This window comes from Acanthaster planci, linkage group LG01, assembly GCF_054643075.1.
Source record: "Acanthaster planci isolate LZ-2023a linkage group LG01, COTS_SCS, whole genome shotgun sequence".
NCBI classification, from domain to species: domain Eukaryota; kingdom Metazoa; phylum Echinodermata; class Asteroidea; order Valvatida; family Acanthasteridae; genus Acanthaster; species Acanthaster planci.
Genome location: NC_141777.1, coordinates 34,585,784 through 34,611,441, shown reverse-complemented (window position 1 = coordinate 34,611,441; position 25,658 = coordinate 34,585,784). Strand labels below are relative to the sequence as shown.

At 41.2% G+C, this 25,658-nt stretch overlaps 1 protein-coding gene across 3 annotated transcripts; it reads left to right on the top strand.

Moving 5' to 3' along the window:
• Nucleotides 1–1,086: 1,086 nt before the first annotated feature.
• LOC110979616 (gephyrin-like) lies at nt 1,087–25,395 on the top strand. Of its 3 annotated transcripts, XM_022235592.2 has the most exons (18): nt 1,099–1,323; nt 5,915–5,993; nt 6,578–6,635; nt 7,424–7,516; nt 8,551–8,645; nt 9,570–9,636; nt 10,095–10,232; nt 15,095–15,128; nt 15,569–15,703; nt 17,880–17,972; nt 18,391–18,566; nt 18,892–18,950; nt 20,410–20,563; nt 21,285–21,406; nt 22,004–22,165; nt 22,369–22,433; nt 22,955–23,058; nt 23,190–25,395. In XM_022235592.2, the coding sequence occupies exons 1-18, from the start codon at nt 1,257–1,259 to the stop codon at nt 23,418–23,420; spliced, it is 1,932 nt and encodes a 643-aa protein (XP_022091284.2). In that variant the 5' UTR covers nt 1,099–1,256; the 3' UTR covers nt 23,421–25,395. The 3 variants fall into 3 exon arrangements, with proteins under 3 accessions (XP_022091283.2, XP_022091284.2, XP_086995549.1); XM_022235591.2 differs by lacking the exons at nt 15,095–15,128; nt 15,569–15,703; nt 17,880–17,972; ... (6 more) ...; nt 22,955–23,058; nt 23,190–25,395 and adding exons at nt 11,516–12,887; nt 13,330–14,160 and having other exon boundaries at nt 1,087–1,323; XM_087139423.1 differs by lacking the exons at nt 1,099–1,323; nt 15,095–15,128; nt 15,569–15,703; ... (7 more) ...; nt 22,955–23,058; nt 23,190–25,395 and adding exons at nt 4,730–4,772; nt 11,516–12,887; nt 13,330–14,160.
• The last annotated feature ends 263 nt before the right edge of the window (nt 25,396–25,658 follow it).

Here is a 25,658-nt window from a genome sequence, read left to right as displayed (position 1 = left end):
ATGTCGACATCCATAATCTACAATGGGGTGACGACATCGTAAAAGTTGCACGACGACATCCTGGGTTCATTTATTCTGTTGTAACAACATCCCGCAAGTGTTATGTTTACTCAGTTACGTAGCCGGGGGGGGGGGGGCTGGGGCGTACGTGCCCCCCACAAATTCCCGTTGCCCCCCAGGTGCCCCTCTACTGAAAAAAGGGATGATTGGATATTGAACAAGGCTAACAAAAACTTGCCCCAAAAACCATACCACTGAAAGCTCGTGACCTCATAAGATGCTGGTGCCCTCATTGTGTCCCCACGAGTAAAATACTGTTACGCCACTGTCTACTTCACTTCTTGTGATCGTCCCGCTGTACAATTATGGTTAGTTTAATATGGAGGTCTGAGCATCAGTAGCGTAGGCTGATGTTTTTTCCATCCTGCAGTTATCTTAGTTCATGGTAGGTCGATCTAATTAACTTACTTGTACGGTGTCATCAGCCCATGATAAATTATATCGGTATGTCGACATTTTGCGTGTATTATGTCATCATCCCAAACATTTCTGGATCTCATTAAGTCGGATGGCACTTCCAGAGCTCTGTGCGAAAGGCATCTCACCGACTTCTCTCGCAACTCCTTACTTGAACTTGAAATAAAATTGACAAAATGGTCAGAGAAAAAAAGAAGATAAAAAGCCTGATAAAACCACAGACTATGAGTTCGTCGGCGTATCATGCGAATGGAGCTGCATCGCACTACCAGATTATAAAACTCCAAAATACACTTTGTCATCAAGTTTTGTTTGTAACCAGTGGTGTATTGTGGGATGTTCTGAGAGATGTGTAGTCAAATGCGAAGTAAAATAAAAACGGTGTTGCTGCATTCCACGAAATCTGACGCAATATCCCGAATCTTAAATGCGGCCACCGGATCCGACGCCGCGCTTCGGGTTGAATTTGAAATGTCGTACCTCGAGCCACATATCGTAGACCTAAAAGTGGCTAATTGCCACAAGCTTGTGGCTATTGTAGGCGACCGTATTATTCACAGCCTTAGTCGGAACACAGTGGCTGTGTTGTGGCTGCATGCATTGTGGCAGTCTGCATGCTATGCTAGTGCTGCGTTGCTTCGCCTGATCAATGCGATCCCTGATTCTTGTCGGATTCCTCGTAGTTGGCTGCATCATTACATGAAGTTATCGCACCGTGAAAACGGAAAACTGTCGCTGTCTCATGATTGCTTTCTTCAGCTTCAAGACCTGCTTTTAGTATGGCGAATAAAGCTGATGGGCTCCGTGATGACACTGAAAGGCCACCACTAGTTGGTATTTTGACAGGTAGGGGCTAAATACAAGCATATGGAGGTCCATGATACAAGCGTGAAAATGGTAGACCGAATTTGCACTCGTCATGCCACTGCCACTGTGCCAGTCCTGTCCAGCATAGCAGGTTTCGGCTTACATTTATCTCACTTATTATTATACATGTATAGAACGCCAAAGAGGCAAAAACTTGGAGGCAACATAAGCCTGTCGATCATTCTTTAGCATTGATCGATCGTTCCCCTTCATCAATCGATTGTTCCCCTACATCGATCGACCGATGTGAAGTTAATTCCTCGTTTGACGTTCGACATTCAATGTGGAACAAGTATTCGTTTCATATTCGAACGTTGAATAAGTAACCATTTGACATTTATAAGTGTTTTTTCCTCGAATAAGGACACGGCCGTCAAAATCCGTGCCTACATTTCAGGGTTTGTTTCACCTCAAAGGACCCCATTCCCCGGTTTACGTTTACCATCAATGAACTACATGTAGGCCTATATATTGTATACAGTATGTTGTGCAAGGGCTCAGTCTCGGTCATCTTGGTCTCGGTCTCGAACTGCAAAAGTCTCGGTCTTGAAGTTCTGGTCTCGGTCTTGAAAGAGCTGGTCTCGGTCTCGGACATAAAGGTCTCAACTACAACACTGGATAGAGTTGTTTATACATTATTGTGAAAAGGCACGTACAATGTAATTTGCGTACATATGAATGGATTTGGACGTTCGCGGTAGATTTTGGTTTTTTTGGTCCCTTAGGCGTGTACACCCTGAATGTCAAATTGTTACTTATTCAAAGTTAGAATATGAAACAGTTTATTGTTCAACATTGAATGTCGAACGTCAAACGAGGAACTAACTTCACACCACCCATCGATCAATCATTCTTCTACTGTCTACTTAGATCAATTGGTCTTTTAGTACATCGATCAATCTCTTTTAATCTATCAAGAAAGAGCAGTGGAAAAAGAGTGATGGAAAAAGTGCGATGACAAAAGTGCGATGAAAAAGACCAATGAAGTTACATCGATGCCGACATTACGCATCCCCTTCCAGTACAGCATAAAACATGTATTCGCTGTAACGGCCGTCCACCACTCAAGGCCCTCAGTCTGTGTTCATTACCCATCGGTCTGATCTGGTCTGAGCCAGGTTGGTGTTTATATTTGGATCCCTTGCAAAACTACATAAAAAAATATTTCTGTTTTCCCGTGGATGGGATGCCAGTGCCTTGTGGGTTGCTCCCTAGCCACTGCAGGTACTCATTCTTTCTCCTACTGACTTAAATTTTATTGTCCACACTAATAATATTCTGGCGGAACTATTCTCTCAGATGCTACTCAAAGAGTTGCCAAAGGAAATTACGATTTGTTAATTCTGAAAATCGAGGAAGTGATACCCTCCTCCGGCTGCAAGAAAATCATTTCATGGAGCTGAACGTGCAGAATGTAATATTTCAGTGTATTCTATCAATGTCATTTCCATAGGCTAAGGATTAATTTTCACATATATCACAAATATAACCAAGCCTAGTTAATAGTTTCTGCTTATATAGGCTATAAAGGAAAGTTGGGTTCTTCAGTTTGTTCCCATTCCCACTAAAAGAGAAGTATATAAAGTGTTTCCATCTTCCTATTTTCCTAATTCCCCTTACACTAGTCACAGACTGTTGTGAAGTTAGTTCCCCGTTCGTTCGACATTTGGCATTCAGTGTCAAACAAGTAACCATTTGATATTCTAACATTAAAAAAGTAACAGTTTGACATTCAGGATGCACACCCCTAAAAGCAATGGAGTGCAAATGGGACCAAAAAACTACATTGTACACTTTGCCACCATGCATATGTGCCATTTCACAGTGATGTATACAAAAACAACTCTCTCCCACAGAGGGAACCAAGGGCAACAGGTTTTTCAGGGTCAAACAAGCCCTCAATGTTGGTGATGTTTTTTTACGTCAGTGTAATTATTAGAGGAAAAATAAAGGTTGGTTTTATACATTCTGTTTTCATTGAAATTATTTCAGTCAACTGAAATAATATACATCAATCCCATGCCCCAGCTCTAAACTTCTATTTTCAAAGTCTTTCTGAAGTTTCTGTACACTTTAGCAACCCCGTGGCCTCCATTTCAACCAGGGCAAGACAGTTTTCCACGGTTACAACGGCTTTGACGATGGTCTTGTTGATGGAGTTCTTTGCTTGCAAACCCAAGCATCACACCACACTTTTCTCAAATTGAAATAAAGTACCCAAACCCCATGCCCTGCCTGGAGATTATGTTGAATCTCATGTCATTGTTCTCCTCAATCAGCGACGACTCCTCATAAATCAGGGCATGGGGCTCTTCTGCGTCAAACAAGCCTTAAAATGTTGTTGGCACAGTTTGTTTTTTGTCCCTTATGTACTCCATTGCTTTTAGGGGTGTGCATCCTGAATATCAAACGCTACATGTACTTATTCAATGCTGAATGTTGAGCATCAAACAAGGAATAAGTAACTTCATGCAACATCATACCGCCTAGTCACAGAAGTTTATTAGCCATCATATTAGCGATAACATGTCTTAACCCTAACCCTGCCAGATGCAGCATAGTGCATCAGCTGTAAAAGTCTGATGCACTTTGATGCCCTTGGCAATCAACAGCAGCAGCCGTGTTGGGACTACAGTCCTGGACAAAATTGTTGGGATACTTGGCAATAGCCATATGCTCTCCCCCCCCCTCAATGTTGTCATGTCCAGCCGGAACGCAGACAGCATGCATAGGCCCAACATTGAAAGGGGGTCCTTGGAATGGAGGCCCAGCGAGGTTTGTCCAGGACTGTAGTCCTATTAAGCAATGCCACCGTTGGGTTTTGTGGCGACTGGCAACCACACATTCCCAGGCTGTTTGGCCATGGGGAGAGTTGACCTGTTGGATCTTGTTGATAGGGCTGAGTCAATTTAAAAAATTTACTATTCGAATATTTGACCCTCAATTTGATTGAATATCCGAATATACTGTAAAAAATCAGTTGCAATTTAACGTACACAGTTGTGCATTATAATCACTGTAATAGCTTCTCATGCCTACGAGTACATGTATCTCCAGCCAAGATTTAGCAAGTTTTCAGAGACAAATAATACTTCTTTCCTGTTGAAAGTGTACATGTATTCTTTTTGAATTTTATGTACCTTTTAAATTATTGTAAGGTTTCTGTCGCTTTTCATTTGAATCTGCTTGGAACAAGCCTCCATAGTGCAATTTTTCTCATTTAAAACAAAAGAAACTTCTCCCTCCCTTTTCATGAATTTTGCATTTGAAAATTCAAATTTGAAAAATCTTATTCAAATATTCAATAATCAATCAAATATTCGGTTTCTCGGACAATCAGCACAGCCTTACATGTTGGTATTTTGGGCAGACAATCCACTGTGACAAATGATGCAGTCTGATGCATCTGGCAGGGTTTCTAGCTACTGGTAAGTACCTCTTGGTAGGGTCAGGGCGAAAAAAATTTAACATGGAAAATATTGAAGCATTAACTTAGAAACACAGAATTTTTTTCAGACCCATCTCACAGGGTTTGTGTGCACGAGATGTCAAGTGATATCCTGATACGGAACTGTTTCTGAGTGTTCATCTAATGGGAGCTTGTAATAGCTGCACATGTGTGAAGAAGTCACAGATGGGATAGAGGGCAAGCTGTCGCTGTGGGGCTTACATGTACGCCGCCATAGTACAAAGGGCAGTATACATGTAAACACTACAGTAGGGCTAGCATTAGCCAGCTGTTGATATGCTGGTGAGCATGAGGAGTTTTACACTCCGACTTTAAAATGTTGGTAACTTTGCCTCTACCCATCCCCAGTTCTTCCATCCCATTCTGACCTGACCCCTTTTGGCTCCATTTCCCTTAAGCACCATTTCCACTTCATCACTTCAAATTGAAAAAATTACAAATGATGATTTACATGAAAATGACCAAGGATTGGTTGTGGTGTTTTGCTTCAGGGTGCATAGTCAATCAAAATGATAAAGCTAGCAGAATAACATCGTTTAATACAAAGATGGCATTGATTGACACAGTGTTCTTGGACCATGATTGACATGCACTTTTGACATATTGTAAATAACATTATCTGTGACCATGGATTCAATTACTGGTGATTTCTGATTTATCATAATTAAATCCATTACCAAGTTTTGCTCTCACAGAGTTGTACACTGAAGAAATGGCTTGGCTTGGCTACCAAAAACCACCCACTTGTGGCTGGCTGATGTGCCTCTAATTTTAAAAAAGCCTGCTCATACTAGTAGTGAAAGTACAGTACATGTACATGGATCCATTTTTAAAACAGTGGTAACTTAAAGGTCATGTAGACATGGTTGCATCGGATATGTATCTTCTCTTCAAGCATGGTATTGACAAAACCTGTTAAAGTGTGCACCATGAAATGGGAACAGCTGGTTCAAACCATCTTCGAGCAAACCAAACATTGTATTGATAACTGCCTTTGGAAGGAAAATAACCAGCATCCACATAGTTAGCATCCAAATAGCCAGCATCCAGACTGAATCTGCACATCCTTTACTCACTGAACTTTTCATTGTTTTTCCTCAGTCAGTGACAGGTGTTACCTAGGCACCCATGAAGACAGCAGTGGTCCTAACTTAAAGGCTATTGTTGAGCAAGAACAAGGGTAAAGAACTATTTTGGTTCCTGTCATGTTCTGAATTATTGTTTTGAAATGATATGTGGCAAGTCTTGAGTAACACGTTGATAGACAAAAATTCGTGAGTCTTTGTTAAAAATTATTAGATTTGGCTTTGGTTTAATTTCACAATTTTAGACACTCAGGAAAACGATTACAGATTTGATGTGAATTTAGAATCCACTGACCGTGGAATATACTGTTGTTTTATGATTGTTTAATGTGATGAAAAGATGTTTTCCATATCTCAGAGCATAATGTTCATGAATAGTTTCTACAAAAATCTCTGTGTGGGCACATACCTGCATACATGAATTTAAGCTCGTTTCTCAGCCTTCAACTGATAATGTAAACTTGCTATCTGCAAAAAACCTGCATGACCTAAATGAAATTTTCGCAACTCATACAGTCATTTTTCACAGTGATATGCTTTCAATCCTGTAACCACTTTGAGCATGCACAAGTCAGCAATATAAGTTTGTGGTCTTTTGATGATTGAAGTTTTTGTAATTGATGCAAAACTTGTTCTTGGCATTGCTTAACACCTGCTATTACATCCATGTTGTTTGCAGGTTGGCGGGACATGTTGTGAAAACCAAGATTGTTCCTGATGAGCGCACTCAGATCCAGGTATGTACATGTTTGCCATCCAGTTGCATCCTAACAAAAGATCAGGCATTCTTTATTTGTCATTGCTTTTCCATTGTTCTTGGCACCACTTCTCACCACCCATTCGCAATGAGTAGAAACGCATCCTCGGCGGCAAAGAAGGGGTAGACTGGTCAGAAGGTTTTCCATTAGGGTGGGCTGGGCTTATGCACATGCCTGTCCGGTATCACATACCTATTGTGGACATTCCTTTGTTCTTCTTTGGCCAGGAAAAATCTTGGAAAATGGACCTTTTTCTACAACTTCGATTACTCCTTCCAGCTGGATTTTTGATGATGATTTCGTGGACTGTTCCTATTCATTTTGTTCCAAGTAACTCTGACCACTGAGGCTATTTTCTGAGAGAAGGGACAATATATACATTGTAGTGTGTTGGCAAGTCCACACGGGTCTTCACTATGTAGGCCTCTGGTTTGGAGGTCCACACTTTGTATGCACACTAGTGCATACACTCAAACCGAATTTGGATGAGTGTTCTCCTCAGTGCATCCCATGCCAAACGTGCTTGAATTGCACACGTATGCGATGAGTTTCCTCGAAAGGACATTGTAATGTAATAACACACCCTCTCATGTTACTGCTTGGAGCAGATTTTCCACCCAAACGATGCAGAAATTATCTCCACACGAATGAGCAGTTTGATTTGTTTTAGCAAATCTGTAGCCGCAGTTAAACTGAACGGCTGAGGTTGGCCTTGCTTCGGTCTCTGTTCACAGATTTTCCGTTATCATTTTTCAATTCTTCTGCAGGATGCCCTGATCAGCTGGAGTGATGAAGAGAAACTGGACCTGATCCTAACAACAGGTGGGACTGGGTTTGCTGAGAGAGATGTTACCCCGGAGGTAAGATTCCACAAAACCTGACTGCTGCATTTTACTGTTTTTGCTTGTAGCATCGGGAATCACAAAATGATTTAAGTACAATAAGTATGAAGTGACTTAAAATAGACAATCAGTATTCATGGTATTGTCCTGAGTGCACAACTTCTTGCATCTGACTAGTCATAAGTAACAGGTGGACAGTGACGAGGGACTGCTTTTGTCACGATTCATTTGATGAGTAGCTTGTGACTAGAGACTGGATGGCTTGTGATGGACTGGCATAGACTTGCAAGTTCTCCCGATGGATTTGGCTGCAACACAGCAACAGTCAACCACTGATCAACGCCATGTGCCTAGGTTGTGTTTTTATTACTGAGCACCAGTGAAAGCTGAGGGCATTTGGTACAAGCTTGTTACATGGCATGTACCTTTCAAGTTTGTAACTCCATTTGAATAGGAGTTGAGGCCAGCATACATTAGGCCTCTCCTCATGTTTTAACAATTGTGTCCTTCCCTCTCCTGTTTGGTCATCCAGTACAGAGACATATACATGTACATCTTTAATGTACCCCACTTGCTTTCCTAATGTCTCCTACCCTGCTCAATATGTGGCATCAACACCTAAGAAATGTAGTTCATTAACTCTCCCGAATATTGATATTGCGTACTTGTATTTCAATATTGGAGACCATTTACAAGTGTAAATAACTTCAAAATTGTATTTCAGTAGTATTTGACAAGTGAGTGCTGAACATGAGTGCTACATAACTGTTGTCAGCAGTCCCTCCGTCTCATGTCAATTTCATATGATTTCATTTCATTTATTTCAGATTAAAAAAAAAAAGGAATCATAATATTTGTAAAGAAACTCTCCTTTACGTTTGTAATTCTATGTGCATAAAGTATTTCTCTTTGAAAACTACTTAATGTGACATTGTACAAGTAACCTTGTATCTTCTTAACTTAAATGGTAAAGACAGTGAGACCAAATGTTTGTCTATGTTGCCTTACAAAATGGAATACAATATTCCAATGGTTACTGTTCATACATACAGGCCACTAAGGCTATCATAGAGAAGGAAGCACCAGGCCTTGCTTTGTCTATGTTGATGGGGTCTCTACGTGTCACACCACTAGCTATGCTTTCAAGGTACGTTGAGCTGACCATTTTCTTAAGTGTCAACACTTTCAATGAATTAATGTTGTGTGGATTTGGCTTAGCGAGCAATGTCATGCAAATGTGCGTGAGCTGATCACACTGCCAGTTCTCTTAGGAGATACATTTTGCACTCGTTCTTAACCCGAGGTGTGTGTGTGCTTTGTGGCAAGTTGTAAGCACCCTATTGGTCAAAGAGGCTTTTAACGCATGCCTGCAGCCTGCCTTGCGATTTGTATGAATCGAGTTACAAGACCAGTTCATTTTTAAGAGCCTACCTGAAAATACTGAGCAATAAGCCTTTTGCGAGTTGAATTTGAATAAAATCTGGTACACTGAGTTCCTTGAATTCACATGAACATACACGTAGCTATTTGAATTCTCCATACTGAACACACTGTTGCTATGTGTACCTCAGATACCCTGCACGATATGCAGTAAAGGAGGACCCCCCCAATGTGATGCACAAGCTGTATACCCTAACGCTATTGTGCCTACTTCTCCCCCCCTCAGAAATCTGAAAAGAATTCCAAAGATTCCATCAACACAACACACAAAAGAAGACACAATAGATTGCCAGCAATCCACAAATTGGCCGAGTAATAAGTACCATTTTTTGTGGGCATGTTTTGTGCTTACATGTACCATAGTCTATGATATTCTTGTTAGACATGTTAGAGAGTTGATTGAGAGAGGTCTAAATTTAGAAGGGCATAAACAGGAACTTAAACACTGTTGTGTATGTTGCTACTGCAGTAAGAGAAGGTGAAACTGTTATGAAAGTGCACTGTTTTTGTCGACAGTCCCACCCAGTTGTAATAACCTCCATCCTCCTGTTATGATACATCGGGCTATGAGTCACCAGCGAGTACATGTAGTATGTTAAAATGCTGTAATTTGTTATAATTTCCTGAGCAGACCTGCCTGTGGCACCCGGGGGAAGTCCCTGATTATCAACCTGCCTGGCAGCAAGAAGGGATCCCAGGTAAGCGTTGTGACGTCGCAGTGAAGTCAGTTCGTGCCTGAAGGTGCAGAAACATGCCCCGATACCTTCATTTAAATCCTCTCTGAGTTACCTTTATTTGAAATCATTTCAAGCACTTGCAGGAACCGTTTCAATGGTACATGTAAATTCTTGACTTTGGTTTGAAGTGTTTCGTTTTGCTCCACTGATTCTAAATTTGATATATTTTCACATATTGCATATGTTATAACGATAAGAAATATTGGTGCCTTTGAATGACACATACTGTTGGACACCATGTGTCTTATAAATGCTTGATAGATATTATTTTAATTGTTTTCATTCCCACCAAAATTTGGGAATGTTAATCCCCGACCCCCCTCGATAAGCTCAAAAAGTAGTGCGCTAGAAAATAAATTAAATGACCAAGATTCTGTGTTCTTGTATTCCTCTTGATTCCTTTATGTTGGTTTGACAAGGAATGCTATGAGTTTGTGTTACCTGGCCTGCGTCATGCCATCCATCTTCTGAGGGGAGACAGTAAAGAAGTTGTGGCAACACATAAGTCTATGACATCAGGGGTGTCTAATGATCACTCGGCAAGCCACGGACATAAGGTAGGTAGTACCTGTCTGACTTGCTCGCCACCTTTTGTGTTGAGTTGTCCAAGAGTCCCGGTCAAGGAAACCCAATGTTGCCTACAGATTTTGTATTAAACTTGAGCTTTCTGATACATTTCTCACAGACAGTGGTTGCTAGACAATCGGCAGTGCAATAGGCCATGACGGCATGTTTACTTCATTCAAATAAACATTTTGGTCAGGTTCGATTCTTATTCCAAGAGCAAGGTCTGTGTCTTTGCCAGTCGCAGTTATATGTACATGCTGACAATAGACCTACATGTAGCTTTAAGCCAGGAAGCAAGTTTGGTCATGGCCGAAGATGCAACTTTGTCCAGGATCCAGCTTGATGAATCTGCAAAGCTGGAGATGTTGCTAGGGAGAATTGTGTCCTGAACAAAAGTCAACTTCAAACTGATCACCTACAATTTATGTTTTGTGTTTTATGTTGGAACCTTATTTTTCACTGAGAGTTTTTGTATTTTTGTACTGTTTAAGTTTTCTGTGCAACTACAGTTCTATTAAAACGGCTCTTTGTTTTATGGGAGTAAAATCTGTATTGTGAAAAGTGCACAGAGTCACTCAGTCACTCAGTCTTAATCAACCACATATCACCCATGCCACCCCACCTCATCCTCATCAGTATTCTTGTATCTCAAATTCAAAAGGCATAAATTGACCTGTGCATTTCTAATGAGCCAGTCGGATACCCCAAGAAACAAGGCCATTCAAGAATGTAACCGACATGTGTACATGTAGCACTTGTTCAAACATGTTCTATGCATGTGAGTTGGTGTATGGCTACCCTGATAGGGCCAACCTTGTGCCTAGATATTAGTGGTTCCCAATGATCCATCGCATCCTTAATTTTGAATACTAACCTAACCTCCTAGGGTGTATGTAAAATCATGTTGAAATTGGAGGATTTGGGACTGGTGGGATTACCCTATTACACGTATATACATGTAGCTTTTTAAATGCTGTTGTACATAGATTACAAACTCAGCAAGATGTTAATTGATACCTGAATAAATTTTCCAAAATATTTTCTCTTCCTTCCACTGAATGTGGTCCAGGTTGTCATTGGAATTAATCCTAAGTAACAGTGTACAGTGTTAAATGTCTGTGAAATGAAGTTGCTGATTTTTGAAGCCTGTACATGTATTTCAAGTATCACGGTTTGACATCTTATTGATGACGCTTTGAGGAGTATATGGTGTATTTTACGTTTGACTATGAGCAAAATGAGTAGATACATCATTTGACTATCTCTGCTTCAGAAAAGAAGGCTGTGCTCATCCTCACAAACCCATGGAAGGAAAAGAGACAAAAACTCACAAGCGCTGACACCAAAGGATTCACACCAGGAAAAAGTGGCCTCCCAAACATCCCAAGACCTGCAGGCCTCACGCCAAGAAATGCAGAATCCACAAGGGGTGAGTTTTGAGCTTGACCCTGCATCTAATGTCAGCCTGATCCCAGAAGGAAAGGGGGTCACCGTGGAGGCATCTTCATATCACGATGATGAGGCTCCCACACCAGGGGGAGAAGAAACAGGTCCCCAGATCAGTCGTATCTTGAAGGAGCTCTCTGAGCACATAAGTGAGATGGATGAGAGACAGAGTAGAGTCACTCAGCCAACCAAGCTTGGCTTGGATGGGAACAGATCAGATTGTCAAAGTGGACACAGAACCCTAGCTAGTGCCCAGGAGACAACTTCTCATGCTGATGGGTCCAGTATTGCTGGTTCCACATTTAAGCCTCCTGAGGGCCACTGCAGTGTTTCTGATGAGGATGGCGACAGTGGAAGTGGTGATGAAGTTGATGATAATGGTGATGGCGATAGTTGTTTTGGTGGTAATAGCAGTGAGGATGGCAGTGATGGTGATGACTCACCAACAAACGCATATGATAAAAGCCCCTCTGAGCTTGACTCAAGATTGACCACAATCAAAACTTACCCTAAACATCATGTGAGACCAGACTGCGTTTCAGCAAAGAATAGTGCCAAGGAGAGCTGTGCATCCGCTATTCAGAAACTGGACTCTGGAACAACATCTGCTGTTTCTGAATCAAGTTATAAGGCTAATGGACAGGGAAGCCAAAACAGTACCTACATTGTGTTTGAGTTTGACCCCACTGATGCAAATTCAAGCTGTCGGAGAGCAGATGAACCAAGGACCAAGAAACACAGAGTCTATGACCTCCCAAGACCATTTGGCAAATCACAGCGACAGCGGAAGGCTCAGAAGAAGTCCTCCAAGTCCAGGATGCTGAAAGAGAAGAGAGCATCCAGGAAGGATACGGTGGAGTACAGCATCCCTGTAGGGGTACCCCTGAGGAACTTCTTGGCATCTCACATGTTGCTGAGAGACGCCAACCTCAAAAGGGGCAAGCGGTCAGTCAAGCGGGACCTGGTGACACTGCAACGGCAAGGAAGCGCGTTGGCCTTCCAGACCTGGCATCGGAAGACCCTCATCAATGAGCGCTGCCGCTATGATGACCTCTTTATGGCCACAGAGAAAGGAGAAGTGCTAAGGACGGAAATCAAAGAAGGCAAGAAGGACCAGTACGTGGTGGCATGGTACTTGTGGTGTTCGGGAGAAGGGAACTGCCTGCGACAGTGTGGCAGCTATGGGAAGTGTGTCCAAGGTGAGTTTCTCAGATGACAAGTTGATTGTGATCCAAAGTTGCACTGGAGAAGGTGTGGTCACTGTAAACTAAATGTGGGACTGTATTCATGTTGCTCTACATCTGCCGTTTTTAGAGCAAAATTTATATTCTCTACAACCATGGATCAGAGGCTAAAATATGAGTTCTTTATACCAAAGTCAGGAGTGTAACTGTCCTGAAGATGCATATAGTTGCCTGTTTGGACAAGGTCATACCAACACCCTTCTAAAAATGGAATCAGCTGTTTGATAATCTTTACAAAGACAGCCTTGTAGATGTTCAACACTCTTTAAGGCTGGTTCAAGATTGTATCGACAGGTCCTCAACCTGAAGTACATGTACATGTATGAGGAATATCGCTTCTCAGTACTTTTTCTTCAAAGTAAAAGAAAACATGTTTTTTATGTCTGCTTTCACAAAGGTTGCAGAGGTGCCCAACATAAGCAGGATCGTCACAACTGCTCTGTCCTCGTCACCCTCAAGCTCTTCTTGTCAGACCTCCAAACATGGAAGGTCACTGTCACTGGACAGCACGTGCCTCCGGAGGGCCGCGTCACTTGGCAAAGCCCCAGCAGGATGAACCCCAAGCAGCACATGGACGAGGAGCTTCAGGACTTGATTTACACGCAGGCCGATCGCGAACTCTCTGGCGGGGAAATTTATGAGAAACTGCAGAACGAAGGAGTCATGGCTGGCAGGAATGTGAACAGAGAGAGAGTTGTGCAGTCAGTGCAGAGGAGAAAAAGATCAATGAAGGCCCAGATTGGCAAAGACGGCGGCCCTCAACGACCAAAAATAGAGAAACTCTAGATAACAAAAATAGAGAAAATATTTGTGAAAGCCATAATCTAGCAAAAGCAATAAAAAATACATTCTGATATTCTTCTTGTGAGAAAAAACACAGACTCGTACTTGAAGTTACACAGAGATTTCATGTAATCACCATTTGTTGCATCTCATCTTTAAAGTCAGTTTTTTGTTTCACAATTTTTCAGTTACGTCATTGTGACCATTTTTGGTTGCTCAATTCCATGCAAACCTGTCGTGAGTACCTACATGTATTTAAAAAATAGAATATTGGCCCTTTTCACATGAAGAACCTGCCAAAGGACTTCTTACATTCTCATAAAATCTTTCCATCACAAATAACCATAATCATGTACATGTGATTGTATAACATTCCCCAGATACCAATAAACTCACTGCATTTGGGAACATTGTTAGTAATAAAATCCTGAAAGATTCCATTATACTCCTTTTTAGGTGTACTGAATATTTTGTTGTCCACTCTCAAAGAAAGTACCTGTGCTACTGACACTCATCTTTAATTATCAGTAGGCATTGAAAGACATTCTTGTACATTGATATGGATAACTAATGATGTCCATTTGTCTTCTTGAATGTGCCATGTCTTGTTCTGGCTCTTGCCAGATTTTTTTTTCCCATTAAGGGTAGGCATTGGCAGATCTGGCGTGTTCTGTCTAGTCTGACCCAGCTTGTTTGGTTTCTGCCAGTATGAAGAATTTTAGCACAGCCCCAGTCTGGAATTTCTTTTAAACTTGACTTTTTTTACCTGAAATCAGTTTGATCAACGTAGTTACTTTGATTTGGTCTTGTCTTGCCATGTCTGAACTGATCTGAACTGACCCGGTCTTGTATGTAGGCCTGGTCGTGTATGTTGCCTTTGCTATTTGTCCAGGTTGGATTTGGTTCGCAAAGTTCCAATTTGAATGTCTTAGTCTATGAGTTACATGTACATGTAGATCTAATGTAGATTGATTGGATCCAATCTGCTGTGACCCTAATAAAATCCCCCCAATCAGATAGGTTAAAAGTTAAAATGGAACAATGTGTTGTGTCACAATGACTACAGATTCTGCATGGAAGAAAAGTCCAGCTGACCTTATGTTTCACGTTCTCTTAAAGTGACTCTGGCACTATTATTACAGTGAAACAAGTTTTGCAGGGGTTTTCATTTGTCCGACTGGTTTTGATAGTGGTCTTTGTAAAAGTGGGCAGTTGTTCAGAGAAAAATTAGTGCTTCATATTTTTTTACAATTAGTCAGTCTTTAATGGGCTGTTCATTGTGGCCAGTGGGGATATTGAATAGCCGGGTCTTTTGGTTAAGGCATGATACATAAGATTCCAAAACTTTTCTGAAGTATTTTATGCACATTAATTTGCAGTGCCACCATGGTAATGATATTCCTGATATGCCAGGTAAGAATGTTTATTATTGTAATGTTGAAAATATATATCATATCACCCCCTTTTATAATGGACCCTGCCCCCACTTCCACAGGCATGTAATTTGTTGACAGAAATGTTACCCTGAGACTGAAATAGTGAAATCTATGACCTCGTTGCAGTAGCATAATATACATCCTCATAGCTTTTCAGGTTGAGTCAGCTGATCGCACAGTGATAAACAAAATTATTTGTAAATTACAGTAGTTGATTCCTTTTATCCCTATCGCCCTCTTCCCCTTGTGCTCATTTACATCATGCCATATTTAATTTGTTGGCCCCAAAAACTGAAAGAGAATTATTGGAGGAAAACAGCACTGTGGAAAAAGCTTTGCTTCGTTAGTACTTTTCCTGTATCTGCTTTGAATTACTTTTTGATTCACCTTGATCATCTGTCTTGTACCTACATGTAGAACACCACCATGATATTAGCAAAGTAGCGAGACGCCCCAGGACGTCACCATACCCAATGATAACATATGATGAGGCTTACTCTCTGGTAATGAGCAAGGCAGTAGTTCTAGCCCCTCACACAATCAACTGCAAAGGTAAGTAACTCTCTACCTTGGGAGTGTAAATCACCAGGCATGCAGCTTTTCCTTGGATCAGCTGATTTTCTCGTCTTTCACTTCACACTCATGCCACTGAGAATTGCAAAATATTGTACAAAGCCTTGCACAGATTGGAATTTCCTCGTTTTTGTTTAAAGTCCAAGTTGCATGTCTGAATCACTGAAAGGGACACTTTCTAAACTTGTAAGAGTAAAGGGTCATTCTGATCTTATGTATTGTAACGCTCTGCTTGTGAAATATTTCCTGTTGCTTTAATGAGGTAAAAGTAATTTTTCTTGGACACATCTTTTATGAACTCCTACAGTACTGTTCAATATACAGTGTATGAAAACAATTTGACATCTCACCAGGGTGGTGTGTTGAAAGTGCCCTTTTTGACCAGTTAACGTTGGATTTCTCACCCGAAAAGGTGCTGGGGGTAGGTTTTTTCCATCAAATTCTTCAACCTTGCAATTTATCTATGACGCCCATAAAATATGTAGGGAGGCAGAGCTCTTGAGTTTAAGCATCAGTATTGTTATTCTTTTCCCAGTTTTTAACTGCCGTGGTAAAAATTGTGGCGCGTTTCCACACATTAACCGGTTCACACACAAAAGGTCTGTGTATACAGGCGTTACTCATTTTTTTTGCCAATTGTGACCCACTCTGCAAAAAAGGGTACTAAGTCGCACAATGCCAAAACACGTAATGGCCTGTTCTATTTGGAGAGGGCAAAATTTCTTCAAAAACATGATTTGTGTTTTTTCCTTTAATAGCATGTATTTATATTTTCATAATTTATGACTACAAACATGGATACTGAAGAATAAAGATAAAAAATTTATCATTCAATAGGAAATCCTATGTGGCCTTGTGATTCCAAGCACTACACTTTATGGGCTTTTTCTCGAAAAGTGCTTTTATTGATTCCAATAGTGTGAATGCCTAAATATCTCCAGAACGCAGCACACTACCGAAGTCATTCATATATCAAATTGCAGCGTTTGATGTACAGAATCCAGCCATATAAAAAAACTCATAACCTGAATCTGGCGACTTATTACCCATTTTTCTAGAGCCAGTCACAATTGTTAAGATACAAACGAGTTGCTAGTTGGGATTTTGTGACCTTACCCAAACAAAGGAGGTCTGTAATCCACTTAGCTCATGTATGGTGTGGGTTCCCCAAATTCAATTCTAAATACTTAAGGTTGGGGTGGGTCCACTGAGTAGCAGTGTCTAGGCGTAGGATCGTCTTGTATGCTTTGACCCAACCAAGCACGATGCGTTCATATGTCAACTGCGGAGAAAAAAAGAATTCTTAAACAAGTCTACTAGTACTTGTCCTCGGAACAAATAAGGAAAATTGTGTGTGTTTACACATCAGGCGGACCCAAGTGGCTAAACAGAAAAATGTCCCTGGTTTTCTGGGCAACCGGTGCAATGTTATTCACAGAAGGCACTGTTCACTGTATTTTCTGTTCCAATTGTGCACCCAAAATTTGCTCACTGAAGGTTGCTTGTTGGCTTACTGTTATGCACTAAAAACAGCCAATCACCAAAGAAAAGGAAATCATGGAGAGCTAAATATAAATTGAAACAGTTTTTGCGTGCCAGTTGATGTAACATTGAGGTTTGCTACCGGGAATGGCATCCCGGGATTGCTCTTAAACATGGAAATTCTCAGCATTCAAACCAAAAAGGCACTGTAATACCCTTTAAAATAGTAAAACACAAATTGAAAAAAATGTTAATTAAGGCCAAACGGTGTACAATGAACTCGCGTAACAAAGTTGCAGGAATTCGACAGATAACTCTGCTACACAGCCTGGACATTGTTATACAAGGAGTAGGAAAACAAATGTAAGAATTCAAGATATTTGGATTTGCAGAATTTGCTCTTTATAACAATATCTTGTTGTAACTGTTCTCTCTATCAAGAGTGGACTGTCTTTTAAAGAGTTGTATAAAAGTGTCTTTAAATTAACCCTTTAAAGGTAAGATGTGACAGTCAGTGGTTGTTTGCAGTCATTGTGATGTGAGCTCACTGATAGCCTATGAATAGATTTTGGAACTCTTGGAATTCTGTTTGTAGTAACCATAGCTGCACAGAATTAAATTTGTTAATACATAAATGCCACTGCCTTGATTAATCAACGCTCGTTGGCCACAGATGCACTGGGATACATACTCGCTAATGATGTGACTGCACAGCACCCTCTTCCTCCCTTCAGAGCATCCATTAAAGATGGATATGCTGTCATCTGTAAGTCACATCCATTTCAGGTCTTTTTGTAGGCTTTTGTGAAATTGCAGTGACTATGAATATTTATTGCACACCTAGAACTGAGAAGTTTTGATAACTTGCTTTAGTCAGATGCGAGATGTTGTTTTGAGGTGCATGATCTGTATCTAACATAATATTTTTCTCTCTGAATATATTGAAGGACATGTTGCTGCAAGGGGGATGACTAACGCTAGCATTTTTTGGCCTTACCCCTCTCAAATCCTGAATTTATAATCAACATGTTTGACAGAAGTCATAAGATTTGTATACATTCGTGTATATGATTTCCTTTTCTCACAATTTTTTCAAGTTCTTGGGTCTCTTCAGCCCAAATGGATAGTAATGCGTACATTTTATTTCTTCGTGTACTTTGTGCCCATGACTTAATTGAACACAGCATCAGACGGACCAGGGCCACGGCGAGTCTTGAGTGATAGCCTGGCAGGCCAGCTGCCCAAGAGTGAACTGATTTCAGGCTATGTGATCAGGATAACCACTGGTGCTCCGGTGCCGGATGGAGCCGATGCTGTTGTTGAAGTTGAAGCCACGGAACTGCTCAAGGAAGCCGATGGGGTGAGATGATGGTTAGATTGGCAAATGTGAATTAAGCTTGGGCTAAACATTGATGAATTTGTTTGTGAACCTGTGAAGTCGACTTTGTTATAACACTCGTGAAGAGTGACAGATGGATTAACTACAGGGCAACATATGGAAGATGTTGCCTGTGTAGGTAACAGATTGATCTCTTCCAGTCAAATGCTTAATGACACAGTGTTTTTCAAAAGGTCTCCATTTATTTTTTCCAATACCTAGTGCTGTTTTCTAAATTGACAGACTTAACTGCATTGGCACACACAGTGACTTTATCTTGATGGCTTTTGGTACTCTTATATTGCAGGGTGAGATTGAATTGGAGGTTAACATATTGAAAGCAGTCAAGCCAGGGCAGGACATACGGTGAGCTACGTCACCAGTGGTCATTGATGGGTAACTAGAGTAGGGCCCTCTATGTGAATAAATGAAGTCATTTTGCCACTCAGTAACAGCATTTTGCATTATGCTGGTTCACTGATCCTGTAAAGGGATCCCAACACAACGCTTTTAGCGTCGATCTGCGCACTTCGGCGTTTGAAAATGAGGCTGTATGTGTCGGTTTCAGTTCTTAATACGATCAGACGATTGAAAGTAAGGATTCAAGACACAAATACATAAAAGAATGTTAAATTCAGACTTTTCAGGCTGCAAATTTTTGTGGAAGAATCTTTCAGGATGACTCGACACGTAAAATCAAAAGAAAAAATAAAGACAATTTACCGCGAAGTAACGTACCTGCAATGGTCGTGTTTCTTGTGCAGTGGGCATGGTTTAAACTGAAGTGGTGTCACACTTACGAACCGGATACTGCATGTACTGTGTGGACTCCGCGGGTGCGCGCGAAGAAGTTCAACACAGAGAGCCTCGGTTTCGAAGCGGATATGCGCACACGGTGCTAATGTGAAATCACTCTATTTGCCGGCCTGTGCAGTCAGTCTATTTACTCTAAGTATACTCCCCCACCAACAAAAAAACAGACAGGTCGTCAGGGGGATTTGTGACGGTTTGTGCATTTAGTCAGCATACACTTGAAATTGAAACGGGAATCGGTTGCATGCACTCAAGTGTGGCCTGCACCAAACATGCTTGAACTGTGCAAACACGCGGTGTTGCTCTATCAAAGGGATATCAATCTTGCGTAAGAGCGAGCCATATCTTCAGTCTCTATAGAGAGGGAATACCAGGGAAATTGTCCATCACATCTGTCTTTTTTTGCCATTGTGCAAAACTACAGTTGTGATCAAGCAAGCCGCACTGGTACCTGCAAAACGAGATGAGTTCTGATATAGAGCATGATTGCATGAAACGGGATAAGAGCTTGGTTAGTGGTACATGGCCTGCATATAGGAGTGTACATGCAGTCACCAGTATGAGTTACATTCTGTATATACTGGCTTTGAGGGGGTGATGCTGAGTACATGTGACCAGTTTTCATCTGAATGTGTACAACCTGTTGTACCTTTGGAGGAGTGCCCCACCATGCCTTACCTGTGATATTTATCTGCATCTCCATCACCAGCTGTCCATATTTTATTGTGCTGTACATAATAAATTCAAGATGAGATATATTCCTCTAGTCAGTGTCAACTTGAGAACTTGTACCTTCCCATCTCAGATGTGCTGTGTAAATGTTCTTAACAATGCTGTTCTGATCAGCTTGGAACAAGTGACACACTTCCTTCCCGTGGGGATCCAGAAACGGAGTTAGGATACTTAATTTCTGGAAAAAAGCAGGAAGCACCAATAACTCCCTTCATCTGTCACCCCCACCCCCCATGGTTTTTCTATCACTGGAATGAATTTGATATCATTTTCCCCACAGGCCCGTCGGATTGGATATCCAGCAGCACCAGGTGATCCTGCAACGAGGAGCCAGGCTGGGACCCGCGGAGCTGGGGCTCTTGGCTTCTGTTGGTGTGACCCATGTACCTGCTTACCGAATGCCAAAGGTCGCTGTGGTGTCAACGGGAAATGAGGTCAGTGTGGTTCCTCTTTCAGTGTACCGTTTGGCAGGTCAGACTGGATTAAGCACATGCTCATAGTGGACCATTTTAAACCCCCAAAATTGATAAAGGATTGGGCCTTTGCTCATTTTGTGTTTCCGTCCTGTGTGGTAAATACAGCATATCTACACAGATTCATGCACCACTACAATACTTTGCATGACTATTACCTATTACTGAGCATTATTATATTAGACACAAAACACAAGGGAGCCAGTCACATTAGCAGTGTTTCCATAAATGTTTATACAGTTTTGCCGGTACTTCAGCACTCGGCAAACATTTTATACATATGAATGAGCATGTAGATTGTAGTTTGAGAGAGACAATAGAACAGTTCCTGCTTTGGGAATATCATTATCCCTCTTGCTGCTCATAATGGACGAAAGTAAAATTAACGTGTCATGTTTTGCATTAAAATGGCATAGAGTTATGTTAAAAACATGATAACCTTTTAAGGTTTCATTCCAATTGAAGCCTGCCTGGTGATTCAAGTGTAGAATAGGTTGTTCAGAAATGTAAAAACCACAAGAGGAACTTAGTGGCCCCTTTATTGTGTCCCATGTCTCAGGCAGATTCCTGATGGCCAGCCCCCTCCAAAATTAACTGACTTCAGATACGAGTCTGAGTCCTTTCAACAATGTCATTTCAACAATGAGTCGGGGTGTAATCCTATCCTTTCTTGCACTGACAGCTGTGTGAACCTCACCAGGAACGCAAGAAGGGGCACATATTTGACAGCAATCGAACCACCCTCCTGTCTGCTCTGGCTGAACATGGATTTCCCTGTGTCGATATGGGCATTGCCAAGGACAAGTGAGTAGATTTTGCACATGGCGCAGGAGCAGGTGTTCTTGCTTTGCTGCAGTGTGCCGCGGCAATAATGTCCATTATTAAACCCTCATTAACCACTTGCTGTCGGGTGCCTTTGAAAATGCAGTGTCCTAAACCAGGCGATTTTCAATATCTTTGGTTTTCAAAATCTTCAAAAATTCATATCGTTTTTTCCTGAATGCCTAAACCCCATCGAGTGACTGTCTGGTGGTTACTCTAATCTGACAGACAACATCTATTGATGCCCGAGTATTTCAGCCAGGCCTGCAACCTTGTAAAAAGAGCCCCGATTGTGAGGTGTTACATAAGTTTCTTTTGTTCCCGAAACTGGCATAGTGCACTGCTGGTGTCTTTTCAATACGGGCCAGATTAGTGTGCAGCGATATTGTATCGCTCAACTTGGTTGCTTATGCTTCTCAATTTCACATTCTGTGCTCATCAGCATGTCTGCCCTGTGACCTGTGAAAGGCAAAAGTAATTGTACAAATGCCAAACATGGCAGCTTTACCTCATGCTACCCAACTAGCTAAGGTACAACGGTTTTGTGTCATGATCCCACTTTCTCTGATCTCCATGCAGTGCAGAGAGCTTGCAAGCCACTCTCAAGTCAGCCGTCAGCCAGGCCGATGTGGTCATCTCAACGGGGGGCGTGTCTATGGGGGAGAGAGACCTGCTCAAATACTGCCTCATGGTTGGCATACACGCCAAGGTTCACTTTGGGAGGGTGTTCCTCAAACCGGGGTGAGTTGTCAAGACATGGAAAATTTTCTCCCCGTCATTCTGTCTTTTTTTATTGTCTGATGGAAGGCATAAATAGAGAGATGGGTGCAACTTTGAAAAAATTTGCCTTTGATTGTCAACTGTGTTTTTGTTGTCCAGTTGCCTGAGGATATTGAACTTTTTGTGGTATGTCTGAAGTGAGTTTGTTCTTTTTGTCTCTTCAGGAAACCTACTTCGTTTGCCACCATCACCTCTGAGAGTTCCCAGAAGCTTTTCTTTGCCTTGCCAGGTATGTTGCATGCAGACAGTTAACATGCTGCATGTCTTGGCAACTCTTTATCTGTCTACACTGACAAAAAACTAAGTAGTCAGTCATTAACATACAAATTGTAATATATTGAAAGAATAATAGTTGAGGATTGGGAAAATAAATTTACATGTAGTTGGCGGGGTTTTGTTTTTAATTTACTGCAAAGATTGCATTTGTGATAATGCATGTAGTTGTTCATGAGTGGTTGTTATGATCAGTTGGATAGCTTCACCAGCCATTGCATTAGCACCTTGATTAGTTATAAAAATTAGCCACTGACTCACGGTTGGAGCCATTTGAAAGAGCGGTGTGTGTGTGGTCTTCGCACTGGTCTTTTTATCTGGTTCTTTTTCTGTGCAATATTTCATGAGATCTATCACAGAGATCTGTGCTGCACAAGGAACACGGGCCAAAATTAGCTTGAGACACATCTCCCAATTGTTTCATGGTATGATAAACAATTGTGCAATAATACCGGCATGTTATCTTGTTTCACACAGGGAATCCAGCCTCTGCCATCGTTACCTTTAACCTGTTTGTTCTTCCTGCCCTGCGAAAGATGATGGGATATACTAACCCCAACTTGACAAAGATTAAAGCCAAGGTAATGGACCGAGTGATGTCAGAATGATGTCAGAGTAGCACAGACGTGCTTTGCTGTATTGATTTTATTAACCTTCTCTCGTTGCTAAAATTGCAATCTGTAACATGCTTTTTCCTCGCCCATTATTCCAGGTTGCATCCGATATCAAACTGGACCCACGACCAGAATTCCAGCGGGTCAAGCTGGCCTGGGAGGGAGAGGAACTCATTCCCACGGCAACCATTACAGGGAGCCAGATGAGCAGCAGGCTTCTGAGCATGGCAGATGCCAATGCCCTTCTCATGTTGCCCTCTCAGACTGATGGAGTAAAAGAAATGAAGAAGGGTAGCATCGTCGATGCATTGATTATAGGGAGAGTTTAGATCACACGGATTTAAGGGCACAATTTTTTTTTTTTAAGGAGGTGTGTTCAGTGTAATTCATGTGCTTGAATAAACGTTTCTATTGTTTAAGATGGCTGTGCATGAATGCGCTGAGAGTTCTTGGGGGAGACGGATCAAATCAGACAGTTGATTCATTTGCATCTAGAGGCTGAACTCTGTTTTAGTAAACTGGTCCTTGTATTGGCATATGGTGCTGTCTAACTTATGTATTACATATATGCAAATGCGTCCATTGTACTTTAACCCTAAAAGATCGAGCAGGGCTTTTGGGCGGTCTCATAGTCACAGCTGGGGGTGTAGACTTTACCCTACCAAGATCTTGGCTCTCCCATGCCCATTTTTTTTATTTGGCACACTTGAAGATATTCATTGTGAGTATAACTGAACTTTCAATTCAATCCTGCATGAGGTTTTGCCCTTTTGGTCTTTGAAAGCCACGTGAATGGGAAAATTTTTGGTTAACCTGTCTGTATGTTTGTCGTAAAATTGGTGTTGAAATGATCATATTGCACCACTGGAAAACATCTAAAGCGTCTCAGGAGAAAAAAATTGCATTGTAACAAACAACATCAGAGAAAACATTGAAGGGGTATCCTAGCTCTTTCAGCAATGAACCCTTTTTGTCAATCAGTCTGCACAAAAAGGTGGTAAAGACACACCTTGAACCCCCTTTCCCCACCACCCCCGGATCAGCCCGTCTGTCCCCAGACCTTATGAACTACCTAGAGAAATTACAAAGTTAATCATCGCATCAGAGAAGTGGAAATTAGCTTTTGTATTCTGGCATCTTGTCGGACTGAAACTTAGAAGGAAGTATATTTCTGTTGCAAGTGTGTCGCATTTTAAACAGATGACTACTTGACTACACATAGAAGATTGGATCAAGCAATGATTTGGTCGCATTTTCCTTGCAAAATGGTGTAACTTGAGAATGAAACTGTGAAATTCAATTCAGCACTGCTGTTATCAAGAAAAGATAATTTTCTGGACTTGCACAGTCACTTGACTTAAGTTTTGTGTAGTATTTAATTTTTCTTTTTTTTCCTGTAGACTATAGCATTAGAGTAGGCAGTTGTTTCATGCAAGTATCAAGATTTTATCCGTGAAGAGCCTCACGATGTCGAAAGCTGGCTTAAATCTACAAAAAAGACCACCTTCCTGTTATAGAATTCTGTGCGACTGAATGCTTGAACTAAAAATCAAATTAAGGATATTTGAAATCGCCAAACCATGGTGTGTTTTTCATGAATTAAAACCAGCTTTTTTGCTTCAAACTAAGTGCATTACAAATGCTGTAGTTGTAGTTACCGCCAAAGAGTGTGGTAGTTGCAATTGCCCAAGTTTCAGTGCGTTTGTTAATATAATACCCCACTTAAATTTTTTACCCATTCCTCGTACTATCGATAAGATCTCAATGAACGAGTCAGTAATATTCACACAGTGCCATAGGATGGTCCACAAAGAAAGTTGACTTGGATGTTTCGTTATGATCATTGTCTTGAAAAAAAATCAACATCTTGAAACTTTGGACCCGCAGCATGATTGAATAATGTCTTTTAGAATTTCATTGCTGGAAAGAGCTGCTTGTGTATGTCGCAGGTCATCCGCCAAAGAAATTCTTCCTGCACTCTTGAAGTTGAACTGCAAGCTCTTTCGAAGTGGATACACCTTGTTGCATAAGCCTTTTAAAAGAATAAAAGATTAAAACTATATGCATAAATAGTACTGGTATAATCTAAAGCATGAGAGTCAATCATTGGTGAGATGAATAGTATCGATAGCAGGTGCTTTTGACGTATCATCCAATTGCAGACATTGGTCCTTGATCAGAAGACGGCTGAAACTTCAGTTTGTCAAAAGACACCTGCAAATGGTTGGTCCCGGCCAGTGATTGACACTGGCAGTTGTATTTGTGGCTGGAATTCAATAAAAAAAAATGGCAGAAAGAAAGTCACGCCATTGTCTTTTTTCTCTAAAAATCTCCGAAGCAAATGAGTTTTAAAGAAAAAAATGAACCTGTTTACCGAAAGTTAAGGCATGTACTTTGTCAGTAAAAATGCATTATTGCGCTGCCGTCGAACTGTGTTCGTGCTAAATTTTTCAAATGACAATGGAGCGGCCTTGGATCATTAGTGTGGTCTTACGACAGCATTTCTCAAGAAGTTTGGCCTCGCGGTGAAATGGTATAGACGCTTATTGTTTCATTCGACACCCATA

Bases quoted from the DNA above. Each gene is read 5' to 3' on its own strand.
- LOC110979616 (XM_022235591.2), top strand. From the start codon at position 1,257: ATGGCGAATAAAGCTGATGGGCTCCGTGATGACACTGAAAGGCCACCA. The intron at 8,646-9,569 runs GTACGTTGAGCT...TTTCCTGAGCAG, and splicing joins CCACTAGCTATGCTTTCAAG to ACCTGCCTGTGGCACCCGGG. The intron at 10,233-11,515 runs GTAGGTAGTACC...TCTCTGCTTCAG, and splicing joins CGGCAAGCCACGGACATAAG to AAAAGAAGGCTGTGCTCATC.